Below are 22,591 nucleotides of genomic sequence, written 5' to 3' on the forward strand. Positions count from 1 at the left end.
GCCTCCTGTTATTTGCTTTTTGAGCAATGTCTCTGACTACAGTTTCAGGGTTATCTTGTTTTAACTTATACGTTAGTAATTATTTTTTTCGAAGCTATTTAAGGGTTTTCCCGGTTTATATTTTACGATAGAATCACTCGTAGTTAAAACCCAGTCGGCATAAAAACACACGGTAAATTAAAATTAATGAAAATAACACTGATAAAATTGTTATAGAAATGAACTATAAAACTGTGTCTTCCGTATGAACTAACACGATAACGCTGACCGAAATACTTTCTTTAAGGGAACTTAATAATGGTGTTAGCCGTACAAATGGATTATCGTTATTAAACATCAATAAAAAAACTCAATAAAATTTTAATTGCTTGTCATCGGCATGCCACGACGCTAGACAAGTGATACCTTACCTACCTTATTCTACGCATAAAACAATAGTTATACTAATATATCATAATACATTGTACTATTATTGTATAACTGTACAGAATAATTCAGCTTAACTGCTGAGGTATAATTCCTACATGTTGCATTCATACTTATATCTGCTGCACCGTTTCGTGACACAAGGATTAGAACCTTCCTGTTTGCCATTGACTTTGGCAAATTTATATTAATAAATTCATATTAAAGAATGAATATTATACTCTACATATATTTATTTATTTACTATACGTCACATCCGATTTTTACGAAATTTTATTTCAAGACATTACTACGGCCTTGGTTGAAGTTTAAACCAAGTTTCTTTACTTCCCTTAATGAGTTAAGACGGTGTGTTTGATTCGTTCCTAAATCGAAAATGATAAACTCATTTGTTATTTAAGTATGCACACATGCATATTGTATGTACACATACATATATAAGAGGCACTAGCTGTTGTTACTTTCTCTGAGTGTAATGATACAGGAATTCTCGGGTGAAAGCCCGAGACGCTACTTTAAATTGATTTATAACGACATTTAACTGATGTGACGGAAAATCTACAAATCGTTTGTTTAATTGATTGTATATATTTCATGTTGAATTAGAAATCTATTATGGTGACATTATTGTGACAATCAGCCTGAACTGAAATCGGTGACGAATTTTAATATTCAAATCGTACAACTGAATTCTCTACAATGGAATTCAGTTTATTTATAAAAATAAATAACTTAAAAAATATAAAAAACGCAGTTATAATGTAGCTTCCATAAAAAACGTCATACAATGAAAAGTCACTAAATAAACAAAGTTCCTCTTGAATGTATAAACTAAACATTTTGACAGTTCTATAATATATAAACTATCTGCAAATTTAAACAAAGATAAAGTGAGCAAATAAAAATATTCCTAACATTCAGGATCAATATTTACCAATCATCTTAAAGAAACAAATAAAAAATCTACCAGCAATAACAACAGTTATTCTAAGCATATATAAACAAACATATACTTGAACATTATGAAAAAATATACGCAAAAACAAATATCAATGATACGAAGAGTAAATAGACTCAATTAAAATAAAATATTTTTTCCAACTACATCTTGAGTAGATTACTTAACTGAAAAAAAATGTTTAACAAGCTGGTATTTTTCTCATTTCGTAAAAAATAATAAATTTCTAGTCTAACGGTAAAAAATAAAAGGAAAACAAATAGCAAATTAATTTTTAGATTTTAAGCTACATTACATTGTTTTTCTCATAAAAATTTTGTTAGAGAGAATTATTTGTACTTAATCACGTTCTAGTAACTTTATCATGACCAAATTCCCTTTTAACAGCATTTCTTAAACCGTTATTTCTACTTTAAAAAAACATGCTAGCATCTTTTTTTGTTTAATACACTATCTACTTAACAAATTTCGTAATTATTGTTTTTTTCCGTAAATTTTTACGGGCATCGACTGCTAGGGTCATTAACCCTCGTCACATTCTTTAAAAGAAATTAGTATCACCATCAGAATCGTCATATGTAAGAGTGTAAAGAGCCCTTACATTTTATTTAAAAGCACAACCAACATAAAAAACATTAAGACACAACAACAACAAGACAAAACAACACTTACAAAGGGCCCCGATGTTAAAATTTGAGATGAGGTTCTCAAAAAGACCATGAAATTAAAAATACAACTCATCAATACCATTTCTTTCTTCTACATCTCTCGTTTATAGTTTGTTTAAGCACCCTCGGGGCGACAAGAACCGCCGTGAAGCAGTATATTAGTCGCGCCAGGATGCCGTGTCAGTTGACCCCTTATAAACAGGCTACAGGCATCCATTGCGCTTACCCATAGCCACGCGCCCTCAGTTTACCCTTGAGGGTCCCCCATGCCATCATTGGACACAACCCAACTCGCTGCGCTTGAATGCAGACGAGCCAGGATGGCCTAGGCAAGAGGGCAACCTCCCGTCACTACACGTGCCACGCTTCGAGACTCCCATATACATAAAGAATTCCACTTAGAGATTCTTTAACAGAGCTTTAAAAATTTTCCAACTTTTACAAACTTCTAAGAAGTCCACTGGTGTGTAAAAATGCAACTATCTTTTCTTCATTTCCATTATCCAGATCAGCAGTAATGTCACTTCTTAGACGGAACCTCTTTCTGAGGTCCTCATATATTGTACACTCTTCTATTAGATGCTTGACTGTCAGTGTTTTATTACAAACACCGCACATTGGTCTCTCTTCGCCGGTTAACAAATATGAATTTGTTAATCGCGTGTGACCGATTCTAAGTCTGGTCACAGCTACTTGTTCTCGGCGAGTCAACTTCACGTCGCTTTTCCATTTATATGCAGAAGTTTTAACTGAGTTTAATTTTGTATTTAAACTCCTCCATTCAGTATTCCACTTGTTTTTAACTACGTCAGTTAGACAGTTTTTAACATCTGCCACTCTTACAGGAAATGCATCCAAATCATCGCAGACTGTTGCCTTTCTGGCAGCTTCGTCTGGGCTTTCATTACCTGTAATACCAGCATGCCCTGGAGTCCATAAGAATATGCATCGCTGTCCTCGTTGATTTAAAACGTATAAAATAGACAGGATGTTTGAAATTAGGACATGCTTAATGTTCTTGTTCCGAATTGCAACAAGTGCATTTAGAGAATCGAAACAAATTAGCACTCTCTCTTCGCAATAATGTTCTGTGAAGCGAAGAGCTTGCTGAATGGCAGTAAGTTCTGCCGTATAAACACTGGCCATATCTGGCAGTTTCCAACAATGGGCTTCTCCATTTACATATATGGAGCATCCAACACCATGTTCGGTTTTAGAACCGTCAGTATAAATTCTAATATGTTCTTCGTAATTACTGACGGTTGCCAAAAATTCCTGTTGGATGATCACTACTGGCTTCTTTTTTATTTCTCCCTGAGAGAGATCCAACTTTGTATTTACCGCTGGCAAAAGCCATGGCGGTATTTCTCTAGTGGAAATTGCTATTGTATCTGGAATAGAAATTTCGTATTTTCTTCTTAATTCGTGGTACCTAATTCCGGCTGGTCTGGAATAGGTAGCACGACATTCATATACTGCAGCCATTGAATGATTCATGAAAAGTTTATTATTTATATGGGCAGGAAAAGCCCATACGTTTGCTGCATATCTTAACAAAAGGATCTCTCTTCTATAATGTAGTGGCATTATTCCGGCTTCGGACATTAGACTTGTCGCCGGACTTGTGCGGAAAGCGCCTGTCGCATATCTAATTTCGCTATTATGAATTACGTCTAACTTTCTTAAATGCGACTTCCTAGCGGATGAATATTTAATACTTCCGTAGTCTAGTTTCGATTGAACCAATGCCTTATACAGTCTCAATAATATCTCTTTATCTGAGCCCTAATTAATATTCGATAAACATTTGATAATGTTTAGGGCTTTTTTGCATCTAACACTCAAGTCCTGTATGTGTAATCCCCATGTAAGGGATTTATCCAATACTAGTCGTAAAAATCTCACGTTGTCTTTATAATGTATTGGATCATTGCCGATTGTCAACGTAGGGAACAATCCCCGAGATGGGGAATTCTCTTCCTACAGAAGTGTACACAGCACGTTTTTTCTGGTGAAAATTGGAATCGATTATTCAACTTCATTCATCCAGTTCATACTGTACTCATTAAGTTAAATAATAATAAATAAATAAATAAATAAAGCTCTTAGAATTAACAATAATATGTACAACATAAACATTTTATTACAACCATCCGTGATGATAAGAGACTAAGTAGTAAAGTAATTGATTCAGTTTAAAATGCATTTCATAATGGTTTTGGAATTGAGGTGAAAAAGGGAAAATTTTTGGTCTTGCTAATTTATATATGTAACAATGTAAATCCACCAAAGTAAATAATCCGAGCAAGTTTTTAAAAACATTTGTTACAAGTATTCATTAAAGTGATTAAAATCATAGAATTTTGATTTATATATTTCTACTAATAATTATAGAAACGATGTCTGAATAAAATAATTACTTGGACGTTTAGAAATGTAGCAGGTAAACGTGAAAATGTAATTTAACTTGCGTTGATTTATATTCGACACCTCTAATTTAATTCGTAAGTTGTAGTAAATTTTGTTGAACTTCTAGTGAAAGCTAACAGTCAGTGAACAAAATGAGGAATAAATTATTTTGCAAACGTATAAATCACGTTTAAGGTTAAGTAAGACGAATATAAGGTAGTGAATGTCAGTATAATGAAAAAACTAATTCAGATTCTTAACTCTATGATAAAATTTAAATGAAAATTAAATATCTTGAAATAAATTACCAATATAAGCTAAAATTTGTGTTTAGCACAGCAAACAGCTTTTTTGTATAACACCTTTTCTTTCGATCAAACTTTTTACGATTAGATTACTTAGTAATATGTAGTTTATTGTTCTTCCAGTCATTTTATCAAATGATTGTTAAAAAGACAAATATATTTTTTCTGTACTACATATTTAATGATTTTTAACATATATCCAACTCGTTTAATAAATTAGCTAATACAACGAAAGCTCTATGAATTAATACTTTTTAATTATTAAAACAATTATGAAATACTAAAGAAGTTTAGTTTTATCGTGGGATAAATCTAATAATAGGTTAGGTATGAAAAAGTTAAATAACTCAACTTTTTTTATTAATTTTGCGAAAATATTGAATATAATAAGTTTTTAAATGTAAGTCTGAAAGTATTTTGCAACCGATTGAAAATGTTTTAACCCATTATGAAGAGGATAGTCTATTTGATTTAGAATTTTTGTGTTCTCGTTTATGATTTTGTAAAGGCAGAAAAGTTATATTGATTATTTTTTATGAAATAAACATAAAACAATTTATCTTAATTACCTATTCATTTTATGATTTTAATAAAACTGGTAATAAAGTAATAATTTTCTCTTTATATTCCCTCGCAGAAGCTTTGAATTTATATGGTGAATCAATCATATACATATATATATAAAATAACATGTCCTGACTGACGATTCATCAACGCCCAACAAAAACTACTGAAGATAAATTGATGAAAATTTGTATACATATTGTTCTTACGGTGTAAGTGTACACTAGGATTTTTTGAAATTCCGAATTTAAAGGGTTAAAATGGAGTAACAATGAAATTTTTTATTTTTTAAATTTCTCGGTATAAATGAAGAACTTGATTTTTGGTGTGGGTAATCTTCGTATGAATATCTAAAACGCCATTTCTAGATTTTTTTGAGATTCAACCTTGAGAGTGGTGACGAAAGGTAAAAAAGATTTGAGCAATGCTTACAAATATTCCACATTTCCGGCTATACTAAACGAGATATTTACTGAATTGGGGTTTGCAGATAATCTTCAGATAAATATTTAAAACCCTTTTCGAGTTTTTTGAATATTAATATTTTAAGGAGTAAAAACATAAATTGTTTTTCACATTTTTGCCATTGTATGCTGCGACTATTGATTCAATTTTTATGAGATTTGTGAACTTAATTTATATAATATATATATATAATTTTTATAACTTTGTGATAGTAATTTACATTTATAATTCTGACTTATATTTCACGAGCTAAGCCTAAAAATCAATTATTATCCTGTATTATGGTTCTGGACTGACACAAGTGTTGCTCTGAAGAAATTAATTAATTATTTTTTTATAATTTGGCTTTAAATTTTAATTATCATTATTATTCTCAGAAGCATAAGTTTAATGATGGTCAGAGAGGGTTTCAGGAAACAGAGCGTCCTGACCGGCTAAACATACTCTAACAGCGACTGGAAACGCAAGTAACCATGTACCTAGGGTAAACCCGTGACGGGATGCTAGTATATATATATATATATATATATATATATATATATATATACTGTATACACAGTGTTTATAAAAGCCATTTCAAGAATTCTGGGGATGTTCCCCCCGCGTCGAAATGATAAAATATTTTATAACAAGATATGTCCGGAAACGCTTAGTTTACCGGCCACCCACCATTTTGTGCTTTTAACATAAAAATGTATTTCTTAGAAATGGTTAATCGTATCGTATGCAGGTTTTATCAGATTGCAAACATTTTTTTAAATATTCATGTTTTGAATTTAACTAAATAACTAAAAGTTTTATAAAAAAATTAATTTAAAAAAATTTAGACTGATTTCAAATTTTGGGATAGTATACATTATGTTTGTATATTTTAAACTTGTCCAGATTTCAAAAAGTCTATATTTATAGAAGAATGATAAAATGTGTCATTTGTTTATTTTTAGTTTTTATTTTTAAATCGTTCAATTAAAAAGATAAAACTACTTTTGTATATTTTTTTTTATCTTCTGTCATTTTACTGATTTGATGCAGCTCTCCAAGATTCCCTATCTAGTGTCAATCGTTTCATTTCAGTATACCAGCTACATTCTACATCCGTAACAGAATCTGTTTTATGTATTCCAAACGTTGCCTGCCTTCACAATTTTTCCCATCTACCAGTCCCTCCAACATCAAAGCGACTATTCAAGAATGCCTTAATATGTGGCTATGAGTCCATCTCTTCTTTTAACTATATATTTCTAAATGCTTCTTTCTTCATCAATTTATTGCAACACCTCTCCATTTGATTTTCATTTCAGTTTATCCATCCATCTGATGGGGAACATTCTCCTATAGCACCACATTTCAAAAGCTTCTAATATTTTCTTCTCAGGTTCTCTGATCCACCAAGTTTCACTTTCGTGTAAAGCTACGCTCTAACCATATACTTTCAAAAATGTTTTCCTAATGTTTAAATTAATTTTTGACTTAAGAAAATTATATTTCTTTATTGAAAATTATATTTCTTATAAGCTCAATAATTATATTGAGCTTATTGAAAGCTCGTTTCGCCTGTGCTATTCGGCATTTTATATCCCACCTGCATCGTTCACCTTTAGTAATTCTACTTCCTAAATAACAAAATTCTTTTTCCTCCATAGTCTTTTCTCGTCCTGTATTTATATTCAGTAGTCCACCTACTTAATTTTTACTACATTTATTAATTTTGTTTTGTTATTGTCTATTTTAATGGTAGTTCTTCCGTAGGACTTCAACCATGCCATTCATTGTCTCTTCTAAATCTTTTTTACTCTTAGCTATGATTAATATATCATCAGCAAATCGTAGCATCTATATCTTATCACCTTGTACTGTTACTCCGGATCTAAATTGTTCTTTAACATCATTAACTGCTAGTTCTATGTAAAGATTAAAACGTAACAGGGATAGGGAACATCCTTGTCGGACTCCCTTTTTTATTACTGCTTCTTTCTTATGCTCTTCGATTATTACTGTTGCAGTTTGGTTTTTGTAAATGCTAGTAATTGTTCTTCTACCTCTATACTTGAAACATTTTCTTTTTAAATGTTGAACATTTTATTCCAGTCTACGTTATTAAATGCCTTTTCTAAGTCTATAAATGCCATGTATGTTGATTTGTCTTTTTATATTCTTTCTACTCTTCATCTGAACGATAAAATTGCTTTCCTTGTCACTACACTTTTCCTGAAACCAAATTGGTCCTCCTAACACTTCTTTCACTCTCCTCTCAATTCTGTAGAGAAGTCCTTTTAAGATTTTTGATCCGTAAGTAATTAAGCTAAGATTTGTATTGTTCAAATTTATTTGCACTTGCATTCTTTTGTATCATGACAATAACACTCATTTTTAAGTCTGACGGAAATTTCTTTTCTCCTAAATATTACACACCAGTTTGTATAATCTATCTACTACTGCTTCCTCATCTGCACTGCGCAGATATACCGTCAATCCCAGGAGCCTTACTCCCATTCAGATCCTTTAAGGCTCTATTAAATTCCGATCTCAATATTACATCTCCCTTTTCATTCTCTTTGACTTCCTCTTCTTCCTCTACAATTCTATTACTGGTATTATAATTCATTTTCTCCATATAACTCAATATATTCAACCCACCTATCAACCTTTCTGTCGTAATATAAATCGGTGTACCATTTTCTTTTAACATTTTATTAGATTTTAACTTATGTTTCCTTAACTTTCCTGTATTTTCCGTCTATTTTACCAAAGATCATTTCTCTTTCCACTTCCTAACACATCTCTTTAATCCACTCTTCTTTTTCTAATTTGCACTTACTGTTTATAGTATTTTTTAATTGTCGTTAGGTCCTTTTATCTTCTTCATCACTAGAATTGTTAGACTTTCTACGCTCGTACATCAGTTGCAATATGTCCTCTGATATCCAAGGTTTTCTACGAGTTCTCTTTGTTCCATCTAAGTTCGGTTCTGCTGATTTAAGAATTTCCTTTTTAACAATCTCCTATTCTTCTATACTTTCTACCTTACCTTTTTTACTCAGCCCTCTTGCGATGTCCTTCTCAAAAATGTTCTTTACCTCCTCTTCTTCTAGTTTCTCTAAATTCCACAGAATCATCTGCCACCTTTTCTTTAGGTTTTTAAACTCCACTCTTAATTTCATTATCACTAAATTATGGCCGCTCCTGGATATGCTTTGCAGTCGAACTAAATATTATTTAACCATGATATAATCTATCTGATACCTTGCAGTATCTCCCGGTTTTTTCCATGTGTATATTGTTCTATTATGATTTTTAAATTTGGTGTTTGCAATTATTAAATTATACTTCGTCTGAAACTCAATAAGCCGGTTCCCTCTTTCATTTCTTTTGCCCGGACCGTATTTACCGACAATATTTCCTTCCTTGCGTTTTCCGATGCTTGCATTCCAATCTCCAACTATTATTAAATTTTCATGTCGTTTTATGCGTTTAATTTCTTCGTCAATTTCATTGAATGCACACGCTAGCTCATCATTATCATGAGTAGTTGTAGACAAACAGATGTTAACAATCGTTGTCGGCTTAGGTTTTGATTTTATCCTCACTACAATGATTCTATCGCTATGCTTTATGAAGTATTCTACTCTATTCCCTATCATCTTGTTCATTGCGAAAACTACTCCTGCCTGCCCTTTATTTGACGCTGAGTTAATTATTCTAAAATCACTTGACCAAAAGTCATTTTCTTCTTTTCACCGAACCTCGCTAATTCCTACTACATTTACATTTAACCTACACCTTTAAACTTTGTAACTTACTAACCTTTTTTAGACTTCTAACATTCCACGCTCCGACTCGTAGAATTTTATTTCTTTAATTTTCTGTCGATCCCTTTTTAAGCAGTCCCCATCCGGAGATCCGAATGGGGGACTAGTTTACTTCCTGAATATTTTACTATGGAAGGCGCCTCAATTTTTGTTCATGAAAATGCAGAGAACTACATTTTCTTTAATATCACTTTTTTTTTACTTTTACTTTGTATTTATAAAAAATGTTGATTTAAGTATAAAAAAAAAATATTTATTTCTGTTTCTATTTATTTTTATCTTGCTTTGTCATCAATCAATTTATTAGTTTGATTCTGATTACAATCCACTTCTACTTTTTGTACATTTTTTAATAAAGATATTCACTATATCCAGTCTTCAATTAAATTTTCTCCTTTCCTAACACTAATTGTAATTTTCTGGTAGTTTTTGCCCTAAACCAAATTATCTAAACATAGATTCTTTATTTTATGATTCTAAAACTTATTCTTTATTTTAAGAATCCTTTGCAGCGTTCTTTCTTCGTTAATTTCAACTCTGTTTTTTATTGGATTACGTAATTCTTGATGTTTTTCCTTTAAGACTACATCAAAGTTCTCTATTGTTTTTCTTTGTGTCTTTTCATTGTCCACACTTCGTTGTCATAAAACGAACGCTACACTTCATGTAAATATTTGTTTTTGTTTTCTATTCCTACATTTGATGCCTGCAGACTTATTTTCTGCATGAATGCTTCCGTTGTTTGAGCTAATCCGCTTTTAATATCACATTACTTCTCGCATCCTTTGTTATTTAAATAACAAAAGTTTTTAATTAATGGTATATTAATTCTTGTATATTATAATTAAAATTTTTATTACCTTTTTTGTCCCATTCTCATTTTTAATTCTATTTTCGCATCCTTTGTTTATTTTCATCTGAAATTTTCTCCCGGGAGTAAATTTGATGCGATAATAATTTCGCTAAAATTATTTTTATTTTTACCCACAGAAGAAATAAATAATTTTTCATCTTAACTTTTCCTGAATTGACACTCCACTAAGAATAATTTTCTTTATCTCCATTATAACCTTTCTAGTTTTCTTAATCGACTTAAGAAAAAGGAAGTTTTCAGTTTATCCGATTCTTTGTTAGTTTTTCTTAAGTATTCTACAATACTACTCTTCACCAAATTGACCGCGGTTTCCATCATTTTTATTTTTATTTTGTAAAAGTTTTTTTTTTTTTAAATAAATGGTGGTTCTGTTGAAGGATTTTCAGAAATATTAAACGGAAGATATTTTAAATAATAGTTACTAAGGTTTCCTTAACTCTTCTTAGCTATTAATTTTTCTTATATTATTTAAAAATAAAAGTTAACATTAATTTATATTTTAAATACATGACTAATATAACTTACTCTTGAGAAAATTGAACGTGACAAACATCGGAGTAATAATTATTGAATTTTTTTTTTTTTTATTTGCAAAAGTAGGCCAAATGATTACCCTTTCTTTATGCAGATTGAGTGTGCAGTCATTTACACAATGACGAGAGAAATTGAACCAGAGAATTAAAATTTTATTGAAAATTAAAGAAAATATAACGCATTGTGTTACCTAAAGGAAATTTAAATGATAACATTATTGTTTTTTTTATTCAGGTCATTTTAATACATTATAACTTTATGAATTTTTTATTCTAAAATTATAATTAATTATGTAATATAATGCATTGTTTATAGGTAAATTATTAATGTTCTTAGTTCAAGGTGTTTTAATAATACAAAAAAATTTGTTTGAATTTTTATATCTTTTACATCTGTTCTTTTTTAACATATCTAACCTTATCTAAACATGTTTAGGTAACGGTTTTTTCTCCAGATTATTTTTTATATTCAAGAAACATTATTGTTATTCTTTATAAGTATTATAATTCATATCTAGTAAAAAATCTAAATATTATTTAAAAATATTTTTATTTAAAATTACAAAGAACTTGTACAATAAATTATATTAAAAAAATATCCATCACTGGCCGTTCAATATTCAAAACAAAAAGAACATAAATACAAGAGTTTTACATTAGAGCCGGACTTTAAAATGAGAATATAACTTACTCATGGGTAAATTTACATTATTCTGACAGGTAAAACAGTACCGTACTGAAAGTTATCTGGGATTTCAAATAACCTTGCCGTGATGTAGTGTCATTTTCATTTCCTTTAGTAGGCATTGCATAAGATATATCGTTTGCTGAGACTGATGTAATTGTTTAATTAATTGATTGATTGATAGATGTTTACTATAAAGATTTTTTCGGGTATAATCGTTCAAAAGTGTGAAAGACGAGTTTCAGCTAAAATTTTAACAGACCATTTTCTAGGTCAATATATTAATACGTTTCATTCAAAACATTTCGGTTAGAACTGGGTACGTACAGAATCAAAAGTTCTCAGACTGATCGTCATCATTAACTGCAGAGGATCTTGAAGATGTGTACAAGCGTTTTACAGGCACTCCAAGAAAATCCCTGATATTTTCCCTCACAGAGTTAACTATATTAGCTATTACTTCTTTACGGGCTACAAAAAGTTAAAATTCTATTCTTTTTTTTCCCTTATTCTGCATGATTTTAAAAAGCTAAACAATGAAAAGCATCTATATTTCTGCAATTTTTTTAAAATCTTTTGTTGGTGAAAATGTGATTGTGTTAATTGTAATGATGAAGCTTGGTTTCTATTGATTAACTATGTGGCCAATAAGAATGGCTGAATACAGAAAGGTAAAAATCCTTAAACTTCTCACAAAAAATTATTACACGCTTGAAAATTGAATTTAGAGTTTTTTTCTGTCTCCATATAGGAGGTCCTTAATTGTTTTTGATAACACTATAAATGATAAAGTTTATGACAACTTAATCCAACTTCTCATTGTAATGTTAAAGAAAAACGAACAAGAATTTTTAATTTTCCCAATCAGTACTACATTTAACTGTTAATATCATAAGCTTGTTACAAGAATATTTGGTCATACTTTGATATAAAAAATCTTTTAACCCCAATGATATCCAGATCTTACACTCTTTTTCCGTTGAAATTATTTAAAAAATTTATTTTTCAGATATCAGAACAATAAAAACAAGTGTGTTTTTTTTTTAACCTCTGGGACCACCATTGCTTCAGAGGATGACATGAATCAGTTGTAGCGTGCGTGAAAATGCCAATCTTGACCGGGATTCGAAACCGGGAGCCCCAGATGATGAGTGTATTTCACAAACATAAAAGTAACATTAAACAGTAAATCTTATTTTAAAGTTACATACTTTATAAATAATTATTAGGAAAAGTTTTTTTATATAACAGAAACCTCTATTGAACTTACAGAAAATTACTTTCTTCAACATCTATTATATATTTTAAGATGCAGTTTACATAATCTAATATTTTATTTTTTTTTAATTTGAGTTCTACATTTGTGAAAATATAATTCAAGAAATTAATTGTATTCTTTTACAAATATTCTGTTCTGCAATGATGTTAAAAAAAAAAAAAAATCACAAAATTTTTATAATGAAATAAAAAGCCCGTAATAGTATTTAAAATTTTAGAAATTACCAAATAGATTAAACAAAAAAAAGATGTAATAAATATAAAATCACAGTTAGGTTTTACATTTTAATTTTTAGAGCTTTATAAATGAATTAAAAGTATTAAAAAGAACTGAGTGAACGTGAATATAAAAGTAAATATCTGTATAAAGTTATTTGAGAAAACAGTGTTAGTGATTTGCAGTTATACATACTTTTTAATTCTGTTATAAAAATTCCCTTAACGATTTTTTGGGGCTAGGTAAAATTATCAACATTTCATTCCAACTTAAAATTTATTTATAGTTATTAAAGTAGCTAAAATTCTGAATTAAAAGTAAATTACCAAATTAATTGTTATTATTGTTTTTAATATTAATATAGATTTGCTAAGAAGAAATACGTAAGCGTAAAATAATAATTAGTTAAATTTTTCAAATGCAGTTTGAAACCTTATACTTAAATTAAACACAATTACTTTATTTTATTTTTACTTTCTTGGCATCTAAGCAAGAAGGTTTTTTCATTTCTCGACATTTTATAGACTAGGGACCCCAATAGCAAAAAAGTAAACGGGGTAATGTTCGTACGTACGTACATATGTACGTATGTTGGCGTGTTTGAAACTTAATAACCTTTTACTAGATAAACCAATTTTGATAAAATTGTGAATACTGTTGTATATAGGGCAGTTTTATGGTAAACTTTTGGGGGGAGTCAATATCTCCAATGGGTGAAATAGATAGTTTCGTTGGGGTTACGTTCCCAAAAGTTTTTCAATCATAACCCCACTTTACATTAAGCTTATGTACATGCTTACACGCTAATCATATCGGTTTTTTTTTGTAAATTTGCCACCAAATTCACCCCTACCCCCGAAATCGAAAACCTATCTTTCTATTTATTGTATGTATTTTGACCAAATTTTTTAATGTCTTCCTAGGCATGGTAGCAGTGCAAACGACCCAAAAAAATACTCTGGGGGCAATAATGGGGCTATTTTTGAAAGATTTAAAATTTGTTTTGGTTTATTTAAACAATATTTGAATAGAATTTCATCACAATACATCCCCATCCCAAAAAAGAAATCTTAGGTAACTTTTAATTGGTTGTACAATTCTCAGTGAATTTTTTTTAGTTTCTTCCATTTAACATTGTAAATGTATACAAAAAAAAGATGTTTTCTTGGGAGGTGATTTTCGGGATGGGGATCAGAAGAATATAAAAAATATCAAATTTTTATAGTGTATAAACTTTTTTCATGTATTATTTTTCACTAAATACCAATTAATAATCAATGCCAGATAAGTACAACTTTGTTGTCAGCATTTTTTTTTTAATAATTAAAATGCAAATTTAAAAAATCATAATACATAAATCTTTTATGGTAAATTTTATGATTTTTATAAATTTTAAATCTAATATCATAGCTTATGTAAATTAATATGAATAATCAGAGATAATTATCAGTTAAATTTTTAAAATTCTTTTAAAATTCGATTTTTTCTCTATTTTATAGACGCTATTAAAAATTTAGATCATTTAGAAATATTATTTTAAATGGAATAATTAATTAATATATTCCATATTATTCATATTTATTCATATCATTCAGTCATATTTGTTATTTATAATTTGTTAATTTATTATGAGAAAACAGTTAATATTTTTAATTTTCAAATTTTACAAAATTTTTTTATATAATAAATCAAAATAAAACTGATGAGATGCTGCAAAGAGTTTTAGAAAAAGTTTTGTTATGTAAGACAATTTTGTAATTTTTATTAATATTTTAAAATATAAAAAATTAAAAAATAAAAAAATATAAAAAATATAAAATTTTTTATTAATACAATAAAAATATTTATATAGGGCTATAAGAATAATAAAGATAATTAATTATTTAATTGTATTTTTTGTTACCTGTTGTAACACTATATTTTGGATTATTGCTTCTAATCAAACAAATTAACATGAATATTCAGCAGTAATTAAAAGTTTAGTAATAAAGTATAACATTAAAAATATTCTTGTTTATCTAATTTCAAACCCACTAAATAATTTTGAACTTTAAGAATAAAAAGGAACATCATTTTTAAATGATCTGTCACTATCCTATAGTAAATTTTTTTTTACTTTACCAGAGTTACAAAACTGGCGTGTTACATTGTCGTTTCTAACTCACATTTTTTTTAACTCAAGTCTTGAATTTTGTTAATTAACTGTAGATTCTTATTTCAGTAACTAGTTTTACTACTGTTATACTTGAATATAGTTACTAGTTAGTTTTATTGCCAACAAACTTCACTGAAATCGTGACTAACACCTATAAAAAAAAAAACTACTTTTTCCGTAGTGTTCTAATGATTGCTTGAAAATAAGTGGGAGATAATTCCTTACCACAGTTCAGATATATTAGTCCCATCTCTTATCATATGGTTATTAAATTAATTAAAAATTTATCATAGTAATATACTAAAATGATTAAAGAATTTAATGATTTTTATTAAATTACTGGAAATATTATTTTTAATGACTGTGTTACGTTAAACTTTTTTTCCAGCTGGCACAATTGTTACCAATGGAGGAAAATTTTCTACTTCTTTTCCGATTTGACAACCCGTTAGAATCAAGCGTAGAGTTTATGAAGGTAAGTTGTAGTTTTATTACTAACTTTTTTTTGTTCATCTTTAAGTCTGTCTTTATAATTTCCAAATTATATTAATTTAGATGAACATGTCAAAAGACATAGAACATGTCATAGTCTTGCGTACATATCAAAATTCCTCTGTCTGTCTATTAAAAGATCCAAAAATTATTTGTTTATAATATTTTCCGATCTGAATCTATTTTTTTTTTTTTTTTTTTTTTTTTTTTTTAATAATTATTGTTAGCTGAACTAATTTCCATTAAATGTTGTATTCATTATTGAATCCCTTCGTATGAAGGATCATTCTAACTCTATATTGTCTTACGATCCTACACAAAATTTTCAAATTCGGGATAATTTGATTGTTACTGAATTTTTACAGTTGCTACAATTATTCGTTAGAATAACTAATTGTACCGTAACTAATCTGTTATAATGTTGAAGTAATACTACAGTACGGAATTACGTCCGAAAATTTTGTGATAGTTTTGTTAAATTTTATTTTTAACAAATTTTCTAAATAAGAATGGTTTTACAGATTCCAATAATTTTATTTTGCGCAATAGTCCAGTTATTCATAACAATTATAATTTTTTTTTATTCAAATATATCTTGCATCAAAAGATTTATAAATTTGTTAATAAAAGTTATAATTAATGTATCAGTAATTAATATTTATAATGTTTATTAAATATTTAAGGAATACATTTATGTATTAAGTAGTATTAAGCTAATTAAATCTAATAACTATTAATAAACTTTAATAATCGTATCTGGAGGTCCGATGTTACCGAGAACACTACACGTTTATGAATTTGGATTCAGTTCAGTTTTGTCAGTCAAAATAATATCCAGGAATTAACTGACTACTAGCATTTATAAATCATAGAACACAATAAGTAGGTCTATTTTTTTGGAAAAATTATGGATTAGAAGAAGAAGAAGCAAGATAATATTTAATTTTGTTCATAATTGAAGTTGATCTTTACATATTTTTATTTTATTCTTATTGTGTACATTTTTCCTAGTAAATACTTGTATGGAAATAATTGTTCATTTTTAATTTCCATTCTGCGTACAGAGTAAACATGTTATTTTTTTTAATTTAAAGTTATTAATTTATTTTAATTATTTTTCTACATGAGGCATTATCAAGCCGAAGTAAGTTTTCAAACCTATCCGAGTATTAGGATAATTCATTCATCGCCCTTAAAAACGGAATCTTAAATATTTTCTAAAATTTTACTATTACAATATATCTACATTTTTTATTAATTTTATCAATTATGTTTTTACTTCGTGTTTTTTTTTAACCTCCGGGATCACCGTTACATATTACTTCAGAGGATGAGATGAATGAAAAATTTTGTAGCGTGTGAATATGCCATGCGCGACCGGCATTCGAACCCGGGACCTCAGGAAGAAAGGCCGAGACGCTATCACTCGCGCCACAAATACTGGCACATATTTTTCTCTAAATGCATTTATTATCACGTAGTTTAAAGAACTTTTTTATAAACAATCTTATTACCAAATATTATACTGCAATGAATTTTTATAATTTTTTACAATTTCAAGTTATCATTTGTATATTTCATTATTACAACTCATTTTTTTTTTTTTAAAGATGCTCGTTATTTGGATGAAAGTAGTTTCTATCTTTTACATGAAAGTTTTGGTTAATTAAATGATATTTCAGAATATAGTCATCTTCCAAGTCAATTGATCTTTTTTCATCCCTTTTATTGGTCCGTACTCTTCTTCCAACATGTTGTCATCAATTACAAATCTTTCTTCGTTTTAATTTCTCCTCCTAATATCATACCTTCAAGAGCTTTGATAAAATGATATTTTTCTTATCCATTCCCTTATCCAGTTTCCTTTTCCTTTGTGTGTTAATTTAATTTTTATTATTCATTGTTCTCAAGACTGTTTAACACTTCACCTGCCACTTTATCTGTCCGTTTAATTTTTCTCAATATCCGTATTTCTTGTGTTTTTTACGTCTAATTTCTTCATAGTTTAAGCTTCTGCTCTGGGAAGTTTCAGATTTCAGTCAAGACAGTTTGCTAGCTTTTCCGCAAATTTTTATTCGAGGACTCATATAGCAATCCAGTTTCATAATAATAACCTGTTTTCCCATTGTAACTATTGTTTTAATTTCCGGCTGTAGTACAAACAAGTCTTCACAAATATTGCTCAGATATTTCAAATGACTTACGCTCATATCGTCCTATCTCTTACTTGCTTATTCATATTCTTGTTCTCGTATTCTTATTTTCGAAGACCATCACACCTTCACGCTTTTTATTTCGCTTTGTGTTTATCCACACTCCTCCTTTCTTCAAATCTTTTTATCCAAATCATCTAGTACTTTATTTGATTCTTCTTCGCACATTGCTAGTAATACCGTGTCACCATTGTTTTTATTTAAATGATTTATCTAAATAATCTAATCAGAATTATTTAATATTTAATGATCGCGTCGAAAATGCAACTATTCCGTAAAGAGAATAAAGTTCATAGTCTATACCATGTAAAATCAAAAATAGCATCACTCTTTGATACAATAATATTAATACATGATAATACAAAGCCTGTACCTAAAATAAAACTATTTTTTAATAAATAAAACTATTTCAAGCGTTATCACATAGGGTAATTTTAGAAATTAGAAAAGGATTGTTTTCGAATACATAATATTTATCTTTTCCTCTAAAGAAAGTAACTTAGCACAAGTTTGAAATTTTTCTGGAAATTATAGAATTTAGTTTGAACCGATTCCACAGATCATTAAAGAATACTTTTTTATTGTTTAATTTTGAAAAAAAAACAAAAGCATAAATAAATATAAAATTAATTAAGATAATAAAGATTATTATAATTATTTCTCAACTTTAATATCGGAGAACGGTATAAATTTCTATTTAGATATCAGAAAAGTTCAGTAACATCTTTGGTAGATTTAAAAAAAAACAATAATTTACATGTTTAATGTTTATCATTAAACATGGATAACATAACCGGTAGTTCTTCAGATCACGACAAAGGCTCTGCGATTTACGAGAGAGGAGAAAGCAGTCCCAGTACTGGAAGCATCTGCTCATGCTAGGAATGTCGATGTCGCTCAGAATGATACAGCGTTCATAGTAACCGGTTGTCTGAAACCAACAACGTTCACAAAATTTACCTTGTGTAAATCGCACGCTTGTGTGGATTCCTGTCGCTATAACATAAGCGCTCTGGATCGAGAGAGGTTACGGCGCGAGCGCGCAGCTGCATTACAAGGGTTGAAATTGCGCATGGAGTGCAGCCAGGAGGTGGAATTGGTGCTGATCGATTTGCCTGGAGCCGTCACGAACTCCGCTTGTGGGGAACCATCTGTTAACCGCAGACGGAAACTTGGGAGAAGTGGTAGTCCTCTAACCGAAGTGTGCTAGGCGCAAGGGTTACATCTGCTAGGAAACGATACCTGCATTGAGGTAGTATCGCAATTTCTCGATCGAGTTATTTCTCGAATGACACTGAGAAAGGCAACAGGGATTCACCAACTTGACCCGGATCTGTTTCACTATCTGTCGCCTGTCATAAGAAAGCCGCTTGGCAGGCTGTTCTCGGGGTGCCTAAACTGAGCCTGCTTTCCGATTTGTTGGAAGGTAACCTTGGTGAGGGTGCTCTTAAAACCTGAAAAGAATCCGAATGAGGTCGGCAGTTATCGACCCATCAGCTTCTTGCCGATTCTCGGTAAGTTACTGGAAAGGCAGGCTGTGAAACGGCTCTAACGGATTAAATTTTCTCTCGATTTTATAAATCAAGAAAAATTTGGCTCATGGAAGGAGTTTGCACCAAGAATTACTTCTTAAGTGCTCCTACCGAGATGGAAGCTCTGACTGCACATATTTTTTGGCAATTTTTATTGACATAGAGGCAGCATTTCCTTCCTTTTGTTGGAGTTCTGTCCTCTATGAGTTGGAACGCCGTAATGTTCCCGGGGCTCTGCAGGTTCAGAACCGCACGGCTCTGTTCATAGACGCGCGCCTAGTTGTGGAAAAATCCATAACAAAGGGAAACCCGCAGGGTTCCGTTCTTGGCCCTGGTTTCGAACCTGATTTATGATGGATTTCTAGAACTGACGTTCCTAGAAGAGTTCACGGCCCAGGCATTCGACGATGACTGTCTCCTTTTAGTTAGTTGTAATTCACGACCGCAACTGGAAGCAAGACCGCAAGAATCCTTGTTAGCTGCAGAAGGCTGGATGGAAATCAAAATTTAAACATTTTTGTACCCAAGACGAAGTATTTGCTTTCGAAGGGCGTAAACAAATTATCGTACAGTCGAAACACCCGCATTAAATATAAAGGCTGTGTAAATATCAGATGAGTTTGAGTTCATAAGAATCTTGGTGTTTTGTTTGATAAGTTGGAGCTTAGCAACCATATAAACAAGTTGCGGCGGACGCCATCTCTGTGATGCACAAGCTTAGGAGGATTGCTCGAAAGAACTACGGGCTATCGGGCCGTCAATTTTACATGGTGTACCAAAGTGTCTTCGAAAGTATTACCGATCACGCGGCGCCCGTTTGGGCGCATAGGTTGGATAGAAATAGAGCACTCATTCAAAATTTAAGGAGTGCCTAGCGCAGAGCCTTGATAGTATGCACTGGTGTTTTTAATACAACTTTCTATGAGGCTACTAGTGTATTGGGAAAGTCTCTCCCAATCGATTTAGTTGTGAAGGTTTGGGCGGCTATGTGGAAATTGTGAAGAGGTAGGGAGGCCGAGATTTTTAGCAATCGGTTTCGAACCGGAGCAGAATGATGACCGCAATGTATCTGATGTAAATTTCGAACAGTGGCTCATCTCCCACCAGCAGAGGAGAGGCTTTAGAGCCACGTGATTGCAGCATGAATGTCACACCACGACTGAGGGAAGGTCCTCGTATAAATTTATGCAGGTCTTGGTGGATGGTACGCCTCAACTTCATTTCTAAGGGCAACGGGTGTATTGTACCATACTTATACTGTTTCCACTATTAGATTAACTAATTGGCTCCTAACTGGCTAGGAGCCAGTTAGGAGACTGGTCGCATAAATTACTCCGAGGCACAGTAGAGTAGATTACTCCATAGCACAGACATTTGGTCTTATACTTTATGGCGAATGATGCGGTGGGGCAGTAATGCCAGTGAACCAATTTAGCTTGTGCAGCATAAGACGGAGAATGGTGAGTGAAATAGAAGGAAGAAACAGGCAACAGACGTGTAATCTCTTATATATAACTAATTGGCTGTCAGTCCTCAGTTTAAATAAAAAATTAGTTTCATCTAGAGAACACCATCTCTAGAGGGTCCACCAGAGCCCACTGAAAGGAGTTGTGGAAAACATTACCAAATGAAACAGATCTCGTATACAAAGAGGAGCTCACTAGGGGACATCAGCTACCATAGAATAGTAGACGGGCGCTGAATCATCTTAGGACTAGAGTAGCAAGAAATAGAAGTAATATGGTGAGGTAGAGATATGCAGAAAGTGTTGGATGTGATTGTGGGGAGATCAAGACAATGGAACATCAGCTCCTATACTCAAATGGAAGAAGCTCATACAGATAAAAAGGTTGTTGAGTAAAATCTGGATAATGTGATGATGTTTTTTTTATTTCCGATCATGGAAAGTATAGTAAGGAAGCAAAATTAAAATATTTTTATTTTTGTTTAAAAAATTGATTTATTATTAGATTGCTTAATGTAAATTATATTGAAACATTAAAATTCAACCAGATATATAATGAGCTTTGCTCACTAACTCCTACTCACCGCTAATCTAAATTATTCTTCATTCTTCTTTATTTACCTATAAACAAAATAATTAGTATGAATTTAGCTATATTAAGTGTGTTTTATCACACTTGATTCTATAACAGTGGAATACAGAATGTTGTCCCAGAGCAAGAAGTGGTTTTTATATGTATTTTCCCCTTGAATTCAAAAATGTTAACAGAATTTTTCTAGTTTTCAATTTACACCCTGATCTATACCTTATGGAAATTATGCAATTATATTATGGTATTACACATTTATAATGCATAAATGAATAAAAAAAATTTATAGCTTAAGCATTTAAAAATTATTAGTTTGTTGTGAAGGAAGGTCTGCAGTGGCATAGAACAATACAATTAGTCATAACTGTGAATGATGCTATTCTAGAATGAGTCAGAAGGTAGCTTTCTTACAGACTTAGTCATCACTGTTTGTCAAAGTGATGCAAAAGCAACAACTGTTTTGATTATAATGTTTGATTCACTGGTTCAAGCCATAGCCAGTTTGTGTTCAGTGTTCACTCTGTTGTCATCTGTACATATTTTGTATGTATGTGCTGCTGTAATATAATTCAGTGTAAACGTTTCTCAGTTATGATGAATTCTAAATTTACATTTCATCTTTTGAATTCAAGAAGTGTAGTGAATTTTTTTTGCAGTGTTATATTGTGTGATTCTGAAAAAAGTTAGAAATTGTATAATCTCCCTCGACAGCTTTTATACACTTGCAGTGGGGTAACATTTAAATTTCAGAAATGTTGTTTTACTTCTCATCAAAAAACATTTTGAGTTTTATTTTGGCTGGAAAGTTGGTGACCAAGACAACATTCGGCCCCTCACATTTGTTGTGCTACTTGTGTCAGACTTCCTTACAAGTTGATCAAAGGCTTCTCAGCACATGAACTTAGCTGTTTCAATAATTTGGCGATCATGCCTTCAATTGTTACTTTTTTCCGA

At 30.6% G+C, this 22,591-nt stretch overlaps 1 protein-coding gene across 1 annotated transcript in view; it reads left to right on the plus strand.

Annotated features, from left to right (window-relative positions):
• The window catches only part of Cbp53E (Calbindin 53E), a 498,615-nt gene that overhangs the window by 179,991 nt on the left and 296,033 nt on the right, over positions 1-22,591 (plus strand). The window contains exon 4 of the mRNA XM_075354418.1: positions 15,735-15,821. Coding sequence (XP_075210533.1) covers positions 15,735-15,821 — 87 coding nt within the window. The remainder of the gene's footprint in view (positions 1-15,734; positions 15,822-22,591) is intronic.

Source organism: Lycorma delicatula, chromosome 1, assembly GCF_047948215.1.
Source record: "Lycorma delicatula isolate Av1 chromosome 1, ASM4794821v1, whole genome shotgun sequence".
NCBI classification, from domain to species: domain Eukaryota; kingdom Metazoa; phylum Arthropoda; class Insecta; order Hemiptera; family Fulgoridae; genus Lycorma; species Lycorma delicatula.